The following is a 19,032-nucleotide window of genomic DNA, read 5'->3' as shown; positions in this document are numbered from 1 at the left end:
AGCTCTGTCATCCAGGCTGGAGTGCAGTGGCGAGATCTGGGCTCACTGCAAGCTCCGCCTCCCGGGTTCACGCCATTCTCCTGCCTCAGCCTCCTCAGTAGCTGGGACTAGAGGCGCCCGCCACCACTCCTGGCCAATTTTTTGTATTTTTAGTAGAGACGGGGTTTCACTATGTTAGCTAGGATGTCTTGATCTCCTGACCTCGTGATCCGCCCGCCTCTGCCTCCGAAAGTGCTGGGATTACAGGCGTGAGCCACCGCACCCAGCCCACATTTTTCTTTAAAAACTGCCAAGCACGTCATGCTACGTGCAGAATTCTGTTCTGATCGACTCCTTCCCAGGTTTCTGAGATCTGGCTTCCAGCGTTGCCACTCTGCTGTGTTTGCCTTTCTGCTTCTGTCCCGAGGACCCCTCTGCTGCCTTTGATTGTGTAAACCTCCTTCCTTTTCTTTCCAGTCTTTTTAGCCTGATTTCAGGGCTGCTCTATTCTGGTTTCTCTTTCCATTCTGCCCCCGGCCTCTGTTCTCTCTGCATCCTGGCTCTGATAACACGGCTGTCCTGCTGGGTTGAGTGTGAGGCTCCCGCTGGGACAGCCTCTAGATTTGTTCCATGGACCAGTGAATTTACTCCCATGGCATTACTGGCCAGCTCCGAGTAGATGCCTTGGTAATTCTACATCTCATGTCTCCATGGCATAGCAGGTCTGAGCTCTAATCCCTGATTTGGTGTTTAGAGTGAGAAGAACTGTATGTTCGTTTAACTCACTATTTCCATATGCTTAACAAGAGTAGGAAGGGGATGGGTAAATTAAAAAATGGCAGATCTCTACCGACAACTAGAAGTTGGAGATGTCTGGGTCACACCTCTCGCACTAAGGAAGGGTCCAAGTGCAATTATCGTGTTCCTCATAGGCTTAGCCACTGTCAGATACAAAAAGGGGAGTTGAGGGACTCAGGAATATTAGACAGTCCTTCTTGGAACTAACCCATTATGATATTTCTTTTATTACTTCATACACCATTGATTACCCTGGAAATTCAGGTATTTTAGAGATCATATAGTTAAAACTCTTCATTTTACACAGGAGAAAATAACAGTGCTAACACATAAAGTGATTTTTATGAAGGTCAAATGCCTAGAAAGAGAAAGGAGGAACTGGAATTGGTATTTACAGAAGCTGGTTCTTGCAATCTTTCCATAGCACCAATTTATCAGAGACAAATTGTTATATATCAGTGATAAATTGTTATATATCAGTGATAAATTGTATGTATCAGAGATAAATTGCATGTATACCCATGAGAAGCCCTAAAAAACCAGTTGCTCCCTATGCTCCTCTCTAGAAATAGCTGAAACACACCTACAACTGGCGTGAGATATTCTCCAGGAGGGAACTTTTCTCTGCGGGTTTTCTTTGTGATTCCTTATTTTCCATGACTGTTCGTTCTCTGTCACGATGTGACATGCAGACTTTCATCTTCACTGTATATGCTTCGGTGTGGCTACCTATCAAAATCTGATACCTAATTATGTCTTCTCAAATTTGTGAAAGGGAGAAAGCATAAACTTTGGAGGATTTAGAAAACTTAAAACGACTTTAATTTTTTTTTAGCTTTAATTAAAGATCTCACAGATACATCAAACTTTTCAGTGTCGAGCCTCAGCATTTTAGTAAGCTGTATAAACCAATCTCTAGTATCATGACTACATGAGGTTTCTATCATATTTTATACTAATGTTACCGTAGTAAATTGGGTTAAAAGCTCCTGGCTATTTGAATAGCACAATCCTTGAAACATTTTATTAAAAATGTTTGCGGGCCCATCAACACAGATGAAACAATCTACCAGTTATTAATTATGTGTTTAATTCAGTTATTTTATAGTTCCCAGGGACTTTTATTAGTAAATAAATTCATTTATTGACATACCTGTTTTGAAAAAATTGCCAAATCCCATGCTTCTCTTTCTGAAGTTGCTTTCGAGTCTTTGTTATCCTTCATCTTTATATTATTGGTTTCCTCATGTTTTGTGGGATAGGAATACAAATTATGAGTGTTTCTTGCTACTTCTGTTGGTGTTGTGACAATCCTCTGATGCTTAAAAGAAGACATCTTGTCCTTCCTCACCTGCTGCCTTCTCTTGTAACCCCGGTATTTGCTCTGAATGAATACCGCTGCTTTATCTTCTTCCTCCTGGGCCTGTGCCACCGGTTCAGCTTGCCTCTCTTTGACTGTCTCATGCCTCAGATGGCTTCCACCTCCCTCCTGGCTGCATATTGGTGCACTCTGGGTAACTACAGATGTTTTCTTTTCTTTTTCCGTGCTATTTGCATTTTGATAAACTGACCTTTGGCTAAGTGTAGGTTCCAAAATTGTTTTAAACGAAGTCTCATTTTCAGCTAACCAAGGCACTGGGTAGCTTGGCCTTTCCGATATGGCCTTCCTTTCTAGATATGCTGCTTTTAACTCTTCACAATTCCTCTCCTCTGTGTACCTCTGACAGTAACTCTGGATCATAGCTTCCTCTTTCTCTACTTTCGTTAGCTTGCTGTTCTCTTCCAGGTCTTTGATAGACTTCTGTTTGGGGCTTACTTCTGGCCCTACAAGGTAGAATTCTTGCTTAACCTCTTCTTCATACACATTATTCATTTTTTTTGGAGTCTGATACTCTCTGTTTTTACTCTCCACAGCATTGGTGGTTTCCTCTTCAGGTTTGAAAGTGGAAGTCTTCACTACAGATACACTTCCTTTATTATTTGGAGCTGAAATGAATCTTTTATTAGCAGAGATTGCATCTTCTGCTTGTTTCTTCACGAAAGATTCCCTGTGTAAAATATATTATCTTTGAATATACAGTACTAAACTGGGGCTTATTACTTCTTTTGGCAATAGCTATATGCTAGATACTGGTGGGAGAAAGGCAAAAGGAACAAAGAAAGCTCAAAATTAAAATATCTCAAGTCACATTAATCAAGTGCTTTCCAGAATGTTCTCTCTGGTGACAACTGTGATAACTACTCAAATAATGAGAAAACCAGATTCAACTCAGAGTGAGAAATATCCTAGCATATGAATAGCCATCTTTTCATTTAATGAGATATCAAAATTCTAGGAACTTAATCCTTTCAAAATATATCCTTTTCAAAACAAAGTACTTTAGTAGTGAGATGCTGTGAAAAATATACCTAAGTTTGATACCAGTAAGCAGGGTATGTTCACTTGACTGACATACTGTACTTTAATAAGCACTAAGTTTACTGATCAGAGGAAATATCTTATAAAATTAAAGGAAAAGCAATGTCCTCGCTACAGTTCATGATCATGTAATATGGTGGCCAAAATTTCACAGTTGCTACTTTGCTAATATCCTTCCAAAATGATTTCCCTTCACTTGAAGATAAGGTCTTCTCTGTATCTTTTTTTTTTTTTTCTAGCCAAGAGCAATACCGCCAAGAAAAAGGTTAAGATGGAATAAAAATGTTGTACAATGACACCTTGATATGCTAACACTTCTCATTGCTACTTGGAGGGCTTTTGCACCAAACTTTTCATCTCAGCCCAGAAACCCATGTAAGAGTTTGGGTCTTTTGTGATCTGTTTGTGAAGTCAGACTGCTCTTTGAGTCAAATCTGGAAAAAGCTACCGGGATTCCATTTTTCTAATTCTATTGGCCACTTCCTAAGACTAGAATTACTATGGTATCCCTAGGCTAATACAGGAGGCATAACAGACCTGCTAGGATCAGTCAAAAAACTAGGTAGGGCACCAGAGATGCCCATGATTTTGATGAATCGCTACGCTAGTATTTTGAATTCCTCCATAATACTGACCTCTCTGAGAATGCTTACATTTATTCAAAATACAACTAATGAGAGAAGATATGCGTGCAGTCCCTAACTGACTGCATTCCAAAAAATCAATTTATAAGTTAGTTTTGATCCTTTAAATGCATTTCACTGGTGAAGACTTGTACACACTGCTGAAATTCCCACATCAGTTATACGTCTAGGCTCAGGTGACTCCACCCTGTGCTGCGGCTGGCTGAGGACCACGTGCAATGATGGGTACTTCTGAGGATCAGCCCTTCAGAGCTCCAGCATGAGGAGGACTGTCGATCTCTTCTGACATCTGCCGGAGAGCCCTGCCGGCCTGGGCCTTTCTCCAGCTCCCTGCTGTGGTATTCTAGGTCACAGGTCAGGGGCTCTGACAGGGAAGGGTTAAGTGAAAACAAGGGCTTCTGGTAGCTGAGGGAATAGGAAAGTCAGAAGTGGCAGAGGGAGGGAGTCCTGGCCCACAGATCTCTGGCAGTGGTCAGGCCCACCTGCCTCTCCCTTCCCTAACCTTCCTCTCTACAAGCTTCCCTTGACTTTCTGCCTGTACTGCTTTAATGTCTGACTTTGTGATCCACCTCCTATGAGATAGCCCAATACATGTCTAATTCTCCATCCCAGACCACAGAGATCATAGCTTCTTACTCACACTCATGTACCCTGAAGTAGATCTTGTGTGCAGTAGGTGCTTAATAAGTATCTGCTACATTGAAAGTGAATCCCTGGTATCCTCAGAAGAAAGGTGGTAGCAAATGGGTATGTAATTGAACATCACACTTCCTTATTAGATGTGATATCTACAAGCAGTAATTTCTCGAAGTAGTACAATTAGTCCATCTTTCTTCCATTTGCAGCCAGTTTACATTTCTCTCAACCTCCAGACTGAAGTACAAGAGTCACAGGTATCATCCAGCCTTCTGCTCCTGAGGCAGGCCTGTGATGTTTGGAAGTTTGCTGAACTGTTTTATAGCCAGTAACAAAGAGAAACAAATCATTTGGATCCTCACAAGCAAAGACAAAGATCATATATGTAGGTCTCAGAATACATGAAAACTTAAAACATCCAATGTCTCTAAACTTCAGATAAACATTCCTGTTTTCCAGATAAGAAATGAGGTTGGCCTGAGGGATTCAGGGAGTGTGTGGGTGAAGGTGAGGGGAAGAGGTGGCAGAGAAGTCTTCTATGAGATCATTTATGAGACCACTATTGGCAGGAGAGAAGAATAGCGGTGGGTGAAGAGAACATTAGATGTGGGTGTGTGGGGAAAGAAGAAAGCCAGGAAGCCACCTCTTCTTCTGTTTCATTCCTTCATCCTTTCTATGGCCAGTTTTGATGTTAAAAACAAGGGGACTAGTGTTGGGGCTGGAATGATCTTTATCTCCCTGGATGACCATGTACTCAGTTTGATCAATTCAAGTTTCAACCTCTTGGGCAAAATGTAGATATTTTTCCCTTTCCCTAACCACTACCAACCAAGGAAGGGTTCCCTCCTCCTTGCCCCCAGTGTACCCTTTGCCTATTTTTATAGCTGAGTTAACACATTTTACAAGAGGGATGTGTTTGTCTGTCATTTTTTCCCATAATACTGTGAGACATTTGAGGATAAGGATTTTGCTTCACGTATCTATGTGTTCCCACTGCCCAGTATAAAGCCTGCTGAATAAGTGAGTAAGTGGTTTGCTAACATGCACTTGGAAGTATAGACATGAGGGCTCAGAAGAAGAAAGGGAGCTGGTGATTATGATGTAGGGGCCGATGACATATTGGCTCTTAAAGCCACTGGAATGAATGAGAGAGCCCAGGGACACATTTAGATATGGATGAGGATTGAAATGTGGGGTTTGGAGGACATATTAGCAAAGAATCCTCCGAATTAGGAGTAGAATTATAGAAAGCAATCTGGTAGAAGCCAATGAAGAAAAATTTTGAGAAATAACTCCAAAATAGAATAGAGAACACAAAAGTAGCCTCTGGGTGTTCACTGACATTTGATGTGTCAGTATCAGGAAGCTGGCTAGTATGAGAAAGGCTATGAACATTATTCTATGACCTTACAGATCTGAAAAATCTGTGTTACAATGGTTTAAGAATAAACATCATTATACCTTGTATTTTCAAAGTTTTTCTGGTAGTCGAATTCCTGATCAGAAGTCTGAATGGTTGTTACTGCTGTGTTTTTCATGTTAACAATTTCTTTTCTTTGTTTCCTGACAAGGTGTCCTCTTGCAGCTGAAACATATAAAGCCATAGTAGTGTTAATCATAAGGAAATAAAAGAAAATTACTTTAGTGAGTAGAAACAGTGGTTTTGACCATTGATGTCAAAGAGAAAAATAAAATTAAAATGCCAAATAGAACACGTTCACTTAATGTGAGTCATTAACAAGATTCTTCTACATAGCAAGCTACAGCAATAATAACTAAAGTAACTTTCATACTAAGAAGAGTACTAAAATGAAACCAAAATAATAGAGACAAGTAAAGTTGATGACAAAGTGTGTTCATTTGCTTAAAATTTGGTAATAATCATTTTCCTTTTTTGTTATGTGTTTCATATATTTTGGCGAGATATATTTCAGATTATCAGATGATATATTTGAGAATTCAGATTAATTTCTTTTTAAGTTTTAGAAAGTTAATACGGAGCAAATAGATATTCTGTAACATTCCCTATATCAGGGCAGCACCCAATAATCGATGACTATTTCTTCAGAAAAATAGAATATTCTTACTAAGTTGGGTGAGTAAAGCACTGTAAATAACCTCATTATCACATTGCTATGTTTCACTGCCAAAGGCACTATGAAGAACCTTTTTATCAGAGCTTTATAAATTTTGAAACTGTGGATAAAGGATTAAAGCCCAAATTACTGGGTTTGCATTTTGATTTCTCAGTGAGAAGTTAAGGGCTTAAAATACAAAAAGAGATGATGATGACTCATTGCTGATTGACAGAATGGGGACTGGAATGTTAATCTCTTGAATGTCAGTCAACTCCTCTGCCCATGATATTAGTGTTCTTCAGAATGCAGGCTGCAAACCATTAGTGGATCATAAAATTGATGTAGTAGGCCAAATCTAGCATCTAAAAATGAAATGGAATAGACTAGAATTAAAAATATCAGAACGCAGTGCTTGTAGTGTGTGTGTTTATCAGGTTAAAAAGCAAAATACATTTTTTTCTCTAAGTGTCCAGTCAAAACATTTTGAAAGAGAGCATACTAACCTGTGACAAGCTCTATCTAAATTTCGTTTCTTATGGAAAAGTAGAAAGCAAAATCCAAAGTCTATTAATACAGCTTAATAAAAGTTTGGGAAATAAAGTATGGTTATAAATATTATTTCCCTACAGTTAATAGAAATAAATGGATGCCCTTTAACAAAATAAGATTTAAGTTGTCAAAAATTATGGCAAGTGTAACCTTTGGAATAAAGTAGAAAAGAATCTTATTGTCCAATGAGCTATAATAATATGATTCTTGAGATCTGTAATTAATCATTTGCTGTATCTTCCACAATAGGTCAGTTGTATTTCATTAATTCTTGACAGAAAAGTTAAAAATTAAATTATTTAAGACAAAGCATTTATCCAAATATTAAAAGTGTCAATCACTAAAACAATCTGACTCAGATTTAATATAGCAAAAGTATCAAGGCAACAGAGTCTGGAATTAAACACAAAAGCTACATAAGAATTGGAGGTTTGCCTGTAAGAAGTATTATAAGATTTGATTTTATGACCATATCTAAATATGTCAAAGAGATTACCTGACTGTATTATTATAGCGCTTTCCTTCCTTTTCTCTTGTATTTTTTGGTATCTTCTTGAACACAAGAATGCTCTGACACAAGCTTGAATCAAAATAAGCTTGTCAATAGCTTCCTTTCGCATTAGATTTAACTGTTCCACGTGATAATATTTAAGGAACACCTGAAAAATTAAAATAGAATACAAAGAACCATGGCACACAGATGTCAAGCAGTTGTGTGCTATGCTTTGAAGAACAGAACACATTCTAAATTGCTCGAGATTTTGGAAATCACTGTCTTTTGCGTCTTTGCCCTAGCTGTCATTATGACAGTACAGATTTTTATGCTTGAAGAAAACATTTCTTTGAGAAGAAATGCAGAAGGTGACAACCATACTGTTTGTTTACAACAGGTAACTAGGTTTTGTTGGATGAGACAGTAAGAGTGTAGGATGTTGAGCTCTTTTAGCAAAGTTTCTAGCATCGTGTATTCTGGGCTGAGCTAATTTGTATGCTTTTTATTTTTCAAAGGCAACTATATTTCCCAAATTAAAAAATCTTAATAAATCTAATTATAAAGTAGAGGACAGAATTATAGTTCCATTAATTCATTCATCTAATGTTTATTGAGACCTGTTACAGGTACATATCTGTTGGGGATACAGAGATGAACAAGGCAGGGTCGCTGTCCTTTGGAGCTGGTAGTGTTGTCAGTGAAGAGAATACGGCAGAGAGAGGGCCCCAGGCAGATTTAATTAACAATGTTCTCACTGGACCCAAAGGCTGCCATGGAGAAAGGAGGGCTGACTTTTGATTATTCTAAAATCAACATCAATTGGAGCAAGGGAGGAGCCTGAAGGCTTGGCGTGTTCTCATCTAACATTTCTCAGTTTTGTTCTCCCCTCCTCCAAGATATTGAAAAGCTTGTGTTTGTTTTGTTTTGTTTTCCTTTTAATGGTTAAATTTCCTAATAAAAGTCATCTCAAAGAGTTTATTGAATCCATCAAGAAAGTCACTTAAATTCAAATTTTATGGCTGAGTCATGAGACCTGATAACCCTGACTGTAGAATTCTCTCAGCGTTCCATTACTCAAAAGCTTGGCACCATGGGCAAACACATTTGTGTTACAGGTTTGATTTAATTCAGTTTTAATTTCTACAGGACTCTAGATGTTAATACATTTAGTCCATTCTGCTGTTGACAATTCATTTAAAATTCAATCTGTTTAAAAAGGTCATCATTTCTTTTTGCATGACATTAGAAATGTTCCTATATTAATACTTTCTATCCATGTTAATGAGTTGGAAAAGGTGAAGTGGAAAAATACAAATAGCTTTAAAATGCTACTTAAATATCATGCGGAACTATAACTGCAAAAGGCCTTTTTACAAGTTAAAACTCCATTTGAAGTTAGGCATGTACTTCAGACCATAAATCATGAGATTTTAGCTTGATAAAATTCATCTTTTTGAAATTTATCATCTAAGAGAAAATGGTGTGAATAAAATACTCATTTTTAATGCCCAAAATATCCCCCTACTAAACACTAAAGTAAATATGAATTACTGAATACACAGGACACTCAAAGTAGTTTTTTTTTTTTTAAATCTCTTAAATTGTTACAGGCCTAATTTCTCATCTGAACATTATTAAAATTATCTCCCACATCTCCTACACCCAAGACACAAGTATTATACATTTCTTTGCAAATGTGGAAGTTTGTTTTGGTTTACTTCTGTGGTGTGGCTGGTAGTAGGTATTCTTGAGTGGTCAATCTATGAGTATCTCTTGGCTTTAGCTTGGCTCTTTTCATGATACATTTCATACCCCCTTAAGATACATTCAGTGCACAATGGAAACTTGTTTATTTCCTGATCCCTGTCTGGTAATGCTATGAGAATACCTGAGAAGACCAATACATCCTTTCTCCAAACAGCGACTGTCTTTCTTCCATATTCAAGATTGGTTATGTTTTTTACTTTATTCTCTAAGGGATTAAATAAGCTTAGATCTCACAGTTTCTAAAAGCTAATATATAAACACATCAATGTCCAATACATATAGCGAGTCTAGTAATAGTGGTGAATATTTTACTCCAGAAAAATTTCAAGTTTATGATAGAAGCAGTTCTGAGAATTAGGAAAAAAAGGAAAACACGAATCTTATTTGGATCATTATGATTCTCTATAGCTTTTTAACTATATTTAGTAGTGATAAACTAGAGAATATATATGTCTGTTTTCAATACCATCTGAAATAAAGTACAGTCATTATGGTTTATCCTTTTCTGATAAATCTTCAAGATAAATTTTTCTTGCATTTCTTTCTTAAAATTTCAACGTAAACTTTTCTTTAGAGTCAGGGTCTTAAGTTGCATAGGCTGGAGCGCAGTGGTGCCATCATAGCTCACTGCAGCCTGGAACTCCTGGGCTCAAGCCATTTTCCCACCTCGGCCTTCCAAAGTGTTGGGATTACAGGTGTAAGCTACCTTGCCCAGCCTTTTGTATTTCTTAAAATAAATCTTTATGAAGAGCAAATGCCTTTAATGTTGATGAAAAAGAAAATCTTTATGAGTTTATAAATTTACTTCCTCTATTGTAAGCTACAGATCCTATAACATAAAAAAACCACACTTTCAAACATTGTAAAATGTTATAATTCTCAGTGAATCCAGCATAATTATTTATTTTCCTGAAAATTACATGAAAACATTACTTTTGTTTTTCCAAGAGCCCAGTTATCGAGACCAGCTTTTTCCAAAATGGTGGCACAGGTGTCAGGGCTCATGGGGGGCTGCTCGCTCGACTTGTAGCAGAGAACGTGGTACCTTGGAATGGAAAAAAGGGCTGGTTAGTATTGCATAAAGTGCCAACATCTCTGTAGCCTGGTGGTTCCCCAACAACTTAGTGCAGGGGCTGAGGAACAGATGCCCCGACTTGATGCAGAGAAATCCTTTAGGCATCCTCAGAACGACTTTGGAGTAGAAGAAATTCCAAACTGATGCAAACCCAGTCCAGTCTGTAGAAATCTGAGCATTGTGTTTTCACCTTTGTGATCCCCTTTCAAAACTTAACACTGTACTCCCCTGACAAGAACTCCACCAGTCAAAAAAATTTAGCAGTTTTGTTTTTGTTTTTTTGTTACATTTCTCTGGACACTAAAAAGTGCAGGGCTGCAGTGGCAGGAAGCAGAAGGAATTATTTTTCACATTCCAGTGTTAATAAAACTCTGGAAGCTGATCTTCAAATTGGGTGATGGAGCTTAGTTCCAGTGAAACTTCCCATCACTGTATACATGCCTTCCATCATTGTTTTTCCTTGAGGGACACTATGTCTCCTGCTAGAGTTTTTCTCTGTTGGTTTAATCTATCCATAATCAAGGGGAGGAAAGAGGAAGGGCTAGGGCAGGAAAGAACTGATAGCAGGTCCTCAGGTTAAACCACAACGCTTATTGGGGAAGGGGATGAATTAAGGAAAGAAAATCTGCTTTACACTGGTCAATAATCTTGTGCAAAAAGACAGATTTCCAGAATTTTTAATACTCTCCTATTTTTAATTTATTGGTGCAAGATTAGCCTGAAAGTCCAGTGCAACAAAGCAGCAAATTTTGGTAGGTTTTGAATTTCAAAAGAGAGGCCCTGATATGTAGACGGCTGAGTGGCATGGTGACATGAAGAGCAGAGTTTCACCCTTGACTCATTATCTGTATAAACTTGGACACATCACAATTAAGTATCAATTTCCTCATCTAAAAATGAGTCCAGAGATAAAAATCTCTGAAAATAACATATTTCAACTTCTCTAAGTTTCACCTCATTAAATCTGCAATGAAGTAGCTTCTGTTAGGCTCCATGGAGAAGAATCCTGGCCTAGAACGGTATAGAATGAAGCGACCATAACTTTTGCTATTTGCGCAAAAAACCCCAGGGAGTGCCTATTAGCCACTGAACCTGCTCACTTCAGGACTAACTCGCACATGTACGCATGGTGACCCAGTAGCAGTGACTCTGCATTCACAGCCTGTCCACCAAGTCCTGGTTTTACTTCCTTCCAGAACCAGCCAGGATCTCACAGTTCATCGCAGGAGCCACCCTTAGGCAGCCCTGGCACCTTTCCCACTCTCATTCGTTTGTCGTGCACTCTCTGCAAACATGCATGCCTGGACCTGCCAATCATCTACGTCTCTGTCCTCACGCCAGGCTTCAGAGCACAGCCAGAGAAAATCTGCACAGTCGGCTCCCTGTGGATGTGTGGATTCCTGACTCAGCCAGGCTCCCAAGAAAGCTCTGGATCTTGACCAGTGTCCAGGGCCACTTTCCTCTCTTCTTCCTCACAAAAGTGACTTAATTCCGTCCTGCTTTCTCCAAGTCTCCCAGCTGCCCCTGCCCTCCGTACCTCTCTCAGCAGATGAGCTTCTCTACTATATCACTGGAAGCCACCAGACACACAATTCATAGGCTTCTTCTCCAAATACAAATTCATTTGTCCACTATCATTTTTCCCTCCTCCTTCAAAGGAGATTTTCATCCTCTGCCTGTGTTCTAGAGGCCATCTCCTCCTCCTCTTCTGTATATTTTCAATCTCATTTCCCTCTTCTGGCTCCCTCCATTTACAAAATGGATGTTTATTTGTTATTATAAAGCAAACACCTTAAGCCTCACTCATCTGTAATGATTCTGTTTCTCCCACTAGCTTTGCCGATAAGTTGAAAGATTATTTAAAATAATTGTTTTCACTTCCCATCACTCTCCAGCTCTGAGAATCTCATTTAATCACATAGCAACAAGGACTCTTATTTACTCGTATAGGATCCAGGAGTGGTGAAATCTAACAGGTCCTTTTACATCCTAATTGTAAGCGTTTTTTCTGCAGCACTTGCTGTTATGGGCTGTTCTCTCTGTCTTGCTCTCTCCAAGGCTTACACCTAATGTGCCCTGCTTCTCCTCTTCCCTCTCAGTCTCTCTGCGTGCCCCGTATTTAATGATTTAATGACTTGTTCCTTAAACGCTAGTGTTCTACAGTGTTCCATTTTTTTTTCTGAGCTCTGTCCACAGGCATCTCATCTATATGCTTGGCTCCAATTATTCCTGTATGTGGTGATTCCTAAATCTACACCATCAACCCTAACTGTTGATATCAACTCTAAACACATTACTTACGACTTCCTACTCTACATGCCCACCTGGTTATTGCACAGACACTTTAAACTCAGCAATATTCATCAGTTTTTCCTTCCTCTGCCATTTCCTGTCTCTGTGAATGATATCACCACATTTTAAAAGGTACTTGAGCTAGAAATCTGTGTGCCAGCCTACTCTTCCCTATTCTTCACTCTATGGATCTAACCAGCTTAAAGTCTCTCTGGAATCCATTTGTTTCTCGCTATGCCTACTGCCATTACCTTAATTAAATACCTCGTCCCTTCTCACCTAGACTTTTGCAATTGCATCCCAACCAGTTACCTCCACTGTCCCTCCCCTGCCCTGCCCCAGCCACTGTCCACAGCTCTGTATGAATTATCTTTTTTTAAGTGAAAATCTGATCATGTCCTTTCCTGACTCGAAAAGTCTCTATGGATGTCCCAAGTTCTAAGCTGGGATGGCAAAATCAGGTGCTTTCAAAGTCTAGGCAGATACCATAAATATACGCGCCTGGGAGCAGTGGGAATGTAGGAGAGGGAAAGGTTACACCTGCCAAAAAGCATTGGCTTTAAGTTGTTTGCCACATATGATGACTAGCATGCAAGCTCCCTTCTGCCCTATATCCCTGTCTGCCTTTCCAGTCTCCTCTTTGCTATTTTCCATGGCATTCCGAGCTCTAGTCATGAAAGTTACTTAAAATTGTGCCGGAGGGCCATATTTGCTCATGCTTCTATGCCTTTGTATGTGTTACTCATTATGCTTGCGCGTCCTTTCATCTCACTCCTAGTTTCCTTAAGGAAGACCTACTTTTTCAATATTCTAAAAACTCTCTTCGATGTGTCTTCAATTAACAGATTAACTGGAGTAACTGAAATTGTCTTTTCTTGTGTGAAACACACCAACTGAGGTCCGCTGCACGCTTAAGGCTCAAGACTGGCAGTTCTCACTAGTGTGCCCATGTGTGTTTGCTCTCACTGGATGAGCTGTGTTTGCTCCCAAACCTGGTTATGCCAGTTGTATTTGGTGTGATGTTATTCAAATAAATATCAGATTGAAATCTAAGTGAGGAAAGCTGGAGGATTGTTTCTACAAAACTGAATCAAATGCTTTGGTAAGACTTTATAAAGAAGTCTTGTAAAAAAACCATGAAATTAAACATGGATGAAGCAATTACAAAGCATTGAGGAAAATCATAAGAATCAAGAAATATTCAGTCCTGTGACTGTTTCACAAGTATCTTTAATAACTTGCTTCACTCCAAGAAATGTTAACTGGAAATCATAAATGAGAGATTACAGATAGTTTATGCAAGAAAGAGGCAATAAACTATGATTAATAGATGTGCACTCAAAGAAAAACATTAAGCCTTTATCAAAAGGTTAAAAAGCAAACTTACATTGATGTTGTAAGTAAAAATATTTTTGGTGTGTTTTATGTATTACTTTTATTATTCTCTGCTTTATCAGAATTTCGAACACAATCTAAACCATACTTCCTTTATGGTCTCAGAGTATCTTGTTTATACTTTCATTAAAAATACCCAGTCTTCTTTCATTAATTTGAAAAATATTTGAGCACCTACTATTTATTTGCCAGGAACCCTTCTAGGTGCTTCAGAAGCACAGGATACCCCCACCCTTGCTGCCTGCAGCTGACTTTACATTGTATGATAACGCAGATTTTTAAAGTCCTGTTTACATAATGGGTCTGTGAGTTTCTTAATGTCAGGGGCTCATCCATTAATCTTTGGACTTTTAATCTTTCAATTAAGATTTTTAGTTCAAGGACTGGAACACAGTGGGTCCCTCAACTAAATGTTTGCTGAATGTATGATGCACTGTTGCTGGGACTTGTGGAAATAAATACTTAGGTAAGCCACATGTGCTTATGGAGGGCATCTCCTAGGTCACTATTGGTCACAGGTAATTTTGGGAGCTTGAGACTGAAACAAAAATAATAATAAAAATAATTACAGCTAATAAGTATTGATGACACCTGGTTCTATCAATAAAATCCATATATATTATTTCTCATAATACTTATAAACACATATATAAAGTAGATATTGTTATTATCATCCCTATTTGCAGCTAAGGGACATTGAAGCTTGAAGCTTACAGAACTCAAGTAACTTTGAATAAGGTCACAGACTGAGTAAGTGGCAGAGTTGGGATTCAAACCCGGTTTTGCTGACTTCAAAGCATGGTACTTATCTACTCCACCATACTACTGCCTTCAGTAAGTTCTGGTTGTATTAGAGCTCTGGTAGCCAAACCATTATGTACAGGTGCTTAGTGGGAAAATGGAGCCAAGTTAAGTGGCTGGCTTGTTAGTGTAAGGGTTCCTTTGAAATAGCTGCAGTAAAAACTCAGTGTCTTGTGCAAAATTCATGTTGTATATTTTTCCTTAAGACTGTTTCCTTCTTATAGAACAGAAGAATTTATCTACAACAGAACAAAGGGTCTGGGGAATTTTGCATCCTATGCAGAGGGTTAGCAGTTCTATTTACACCCCCACAGAACCTCTGAAAATTGTTCTGCCTTCCTGAGAGTCTATGCCAATATGGATGACAATTTCCAAATTAGTGATGCAGAAAAGGTTTAGCCTTTTATTTCTGGAACTTCCTATATTCAGAATAGCTATTCACATGTTCTCTATACACTTAGTTTTATCCCCTTCTCTTTATTTATTGTGTAGTAATTTGCTATTCTGTAACAGCACAATAATTATAAATGTATTTAAGAATTTATTCTCATTTCTGACATTGGAACTACAATATCACTAAGAAAATAGGTTTTATTCTGATTATGTTCTATATTGTAAAACTATGGTTATTTTTCAGGCTATAAGATTAGGCTGGTATTCAAGACTTTCTCTTCATAATTTTAACCCAACTGTTTTTTCATATTATCTTCTGTCACTTCACCAGTGCAATCCCCACTCTACCAACCCAATCCAACTCAAGTCCTGCTAGCTTTTGGCACACCAACCTGTACACCAAGAAAACTCCTGTTTTCTCCACAAGCCGTACCCACCTTCAAGTACTAGTCTGAGTCCTTCTTATTTTTTATTTTTCTTTTTTTTTTGAGATAGGGTCTTGCTCTGTCACCCAGGTTGGAGTGCAGTGGTATGATCAAGCCTCCTATAACCTTGAACTCCTGGGCTCGAGTGATCCTCCTGCCTCAGACTCCTGAGTAGCTAAGACTACAGGCATAAGCCACCACACCCAGGTGACTAAAAAAGGTTTTTTGTTTTTGTTTTTCTTAGAGATGGGGTCTTGCTACATTGCCCAGGCTGGTCTCAAACTCCTGGCCTCAAATGATCCTTCTGCATTAGCTGAACGCCTCTTCTTGATATCCTCTCTCATCAGCCTTCCTGGAGATGCTCTTCCTTCCCTTGAACTTTTACACTGTGTATATCATTCTCTTGGACTTGGCAGTTACTACTTCACATTGCTTGTTAACTTTCCATTTCTATGGCTGTGGTAATTCTAACTGGACTGTCCATTCTTGAAGATCAAGTCAGTTCTAAAATTCAGTATTTCCCACAGTGCTTAGTATGGTGTCTTATACATTAAAAAAATCACTGAAATTTAAGAGTACTTATATTAATATTACACTCATAATATCTATATTACTATTTAAACAAGTTAAAGATCTTTTTTTCTAAAACATGAAGTGCATGATAATAAGGTGAAATTTTAATTTTAATTTGAAATTTGAAACTCCTTTGTATCTAGTATTTTCAGTTTATCTGCTTTGATGAGTAGGATGGAGAATTTACCTATTAGCCAATAAAGAATTCCATTTTTTTATTTCTTAGTTTTGGTTATAAAATTGGTTCTGATCTGTAGGAAGTAAAGTCAATGATTAGCTGCTAACTAGATTTCTGGACTCTAAACTTGAGGTTTTAGTTTGTCTTAAGCTACTATGAGGATTGGCCAATATGAAAGTCTATGTTTATGTAATGTTGATCTCCATCATGAGAAAGGTAGTAGAGTTTTCTTGATTTCAAAGCATTCCAAATAAATAATCCCAGGTCTCTAAAGAAAAACAAAATCAAGAACTACCACAAATTTGCTGAATGTATAAAAGTTAGCAGAAATAATCAGAATTCTCATCACATTTACAAAGAGTCTTGGTTATTCCAAATAAAAGAATGGCTGATAAAATGCATACAAGTTTTGGGAGGAGGGGAGGAAACTTAGAAATCAAATTTGGTGTACAATCACAAAACAAGGTTGTGTTTTTTTCTTAATAGTAATTTATATGCTTTGAAAAAGGATGAAGAATGTTACAAATGGGACTTCATCTGGGTTTCACCTGAAAATTTTAATAGACTTCATCTTTAAAAATTGAAATTTCATTATGTTTAATGACCAATAGAAATTATAGAACCAAAAAAATAAAAAATATGGGCTTTAAAATATTAAATATATATGATATTGAAACTTTAAATTACTACCTATGTATTACTCAATAAAATATATTTATTATATAGCTCAATTTATTTTATGTTAATCTCAAATATTAAAAGGAACTCCTTGGCTGGGCACGGTGGTTCACACCTGTAATCCTAGCACTTTGGGAGGCCAAGACGGGCGGATCACGAGGTCAGGAGTTCGAGACCATCCTGGCTAACACGGTGAAACCCCGTCTCTACTTAAAATACAAAAAAACTTAGCTGGGTATGGTGGCGGGTGCCTGTAGTCCCAGCAACTCAGGAGGCTGAGGCAGGAGAATGGTGTGAACCCGGGAAGCAGAGCTTGCAATGAGCTGAGATTGCACCACTGCACTCCAGCCTGGGCCACAGAGCTAGACTCTGTCTCAAAAAAAAAAAAAAAATTCCTTATACCAATTGATTCTTTTTAAAAAAATTCATATTAGCTTTTGAAATTGACAAATAAGCCTAATTGTTTCATCTTCCAAATCACCGTTGGAGACAGTATCTCATTTGATCATTATAAGGATCCTATCAGGTAGTTACAGCAGATTTGGTAGGTGAGTAAAGTGAGGTTAGGGTTATAATAGGCCAGGGTTTTTCAGCCTCAGCACTGTTGAGATTTGGGGCTGGATAATTCTTTGTTGTGGGGAGGCTATCCTGTAAATTGTAGAATGGCTGTTAACAGTATTCCCAGGCCTCTACCCACTAGAGGTCAGTAGCATCCCCCCACGCCCCTCCACCACACAGGATGTGACAACCAGAAATGTCTCCAGACATTGTCAAGTGTCTTTTGAGGGGCAAAATCTCTCCCAGCTGAGAATCAGTGGTATGGGCCCACAGTCACATAGCAAGTGGCTGAGCTAGGGTGAAAACCCAGATTCTCCAACTCCTCAGTACAGAAAGAAGCTCAGGCCTCTGGATCATGCTGCCTATACCACATAGTACCACCCATCTGTCCAGAGTCTTTCAGCCTCAGTTAATAGCTATCTTCTTTTAGGCCGGGCACGGTGGCTCAAGCCTGTAATCCCAGCACTTTGGGAGGCCGAGATGGGTGGATCACGAGGTCAGGAGATCGAGACCATCCTGGCTAACACGGTGAAACCCCGTCTCTACTAAAAAATACAAATCTAGCCGGGCGAGGTGGCGGGCGCCTGTAGTCCCAGCTACTCGGGAGGCTGAGGCAGGAGAATGGCGTGAACACGGGAGGCGGAGCTTGCAGTGAGCTGAGATCCGGCCACTGCACTCCAGCCTGGGCAACAGAGCAAGACTCCATCTCAAAAAAAATAAAATAAAAATAAAAATAAAAATAGCTATCTTCTTTTTTCAACACATAATCATTTGCATGAACAAAATGCCTCCCTCCTAGACCTCTAAATATTTTTTCATATTATGTTTCTTATAATTCTTCTAAATAATTTTTATATAAACTGCACAATAGAAACTGAAAAATAAATCCACATACCGCTTTATAAAATTAGCAAAAAGTATCCGATGGGAGAATCCTAGCCTTCGAATTCTTGCTGTTTCCAGAATTCCTGTGTACCGAAGCTGCAGCAGAACTTTCTCTTTGTCATATTTTCTTGCCTGACGCTCATTGTTTGGTTTGATGCAACGGACGAAATGAGGTTGGCCCACCACCATTTTAGACAACAAATCCATCAAGGAATACTATGATACACAACAAAAATAAATTTCCCAATGTAGCATACAAAAACGTATGAGCTTGTAGGCCTTTCTTTTTACTACAAGAATAACATTCAAAAAAATGAATGTTATAAATGCTCCCACTAGTCACAGCAAATGGAGGAAAATCTGTTTTAATGAACATTTTATTTATAGTATAGTTCTAAAAATACAGATTTACTTAC

At 38.5% G+C, this 19,032-nt stretch overlaps 1 protein-coding gene across 7 annotated transcripts in view; it reads right to left on the bottom strand.

Moving 5' to 3' along the window:
* Positions 1–19,032, bottom strand: part of MYO3A (myosin IIIA) — a 261,924-nt gene that overhangs the window by 35,875 nt on the left and 207,017 nt on the right. For all 7 annotated transcript variants that reach the window (XM_008002560.3, XM_008002567.3, XM_073018805.1 and 4 more), the window contains 5 exons: positions 18,627–18,832; positions 10,297–10,408; positions 7,600–7,762; positions 5,938–6,061; positions 1,931–2,825 (listed from right to left, as the gene is read on the bottom strand). In XM_008002560.3, the coding sequence (XP_008000751.3) occupies positions 1,931–2,825; positions 5,938–6,061; positions 7,600–7,762; positions 10,297–10,408; positions 18,627–18,832 (1,500 nt within the window). The remainder of the gene's footprint in view (positions 1–1,930; positions 2,826–5,937; positions 6,062–7,599; positions 7,763–10,296; positions 10,409–18,626; positions 18,833–19,032) is intronic.

The sequence above is a fragment of the Chlorocebus sabaeus genome, chromosome 9, assembly GCF_047675955.1.
Source record: "Chlorocebus sabaeus isolate Y175 chromosome 9, mChlSab1.0.hap1, whole genome shotgun sequence".
NCBI classification, from domain to species: domain Eukaryota; kingdom Metazoa; phylum Chordata; class Mammalia; order Primates; family Cercopithecidae; genus Chlorocebus; species Chlorocebus sabaeus.
This window is presented reverse-complemented; position numbering and strand designations above follow the sequence as displayed.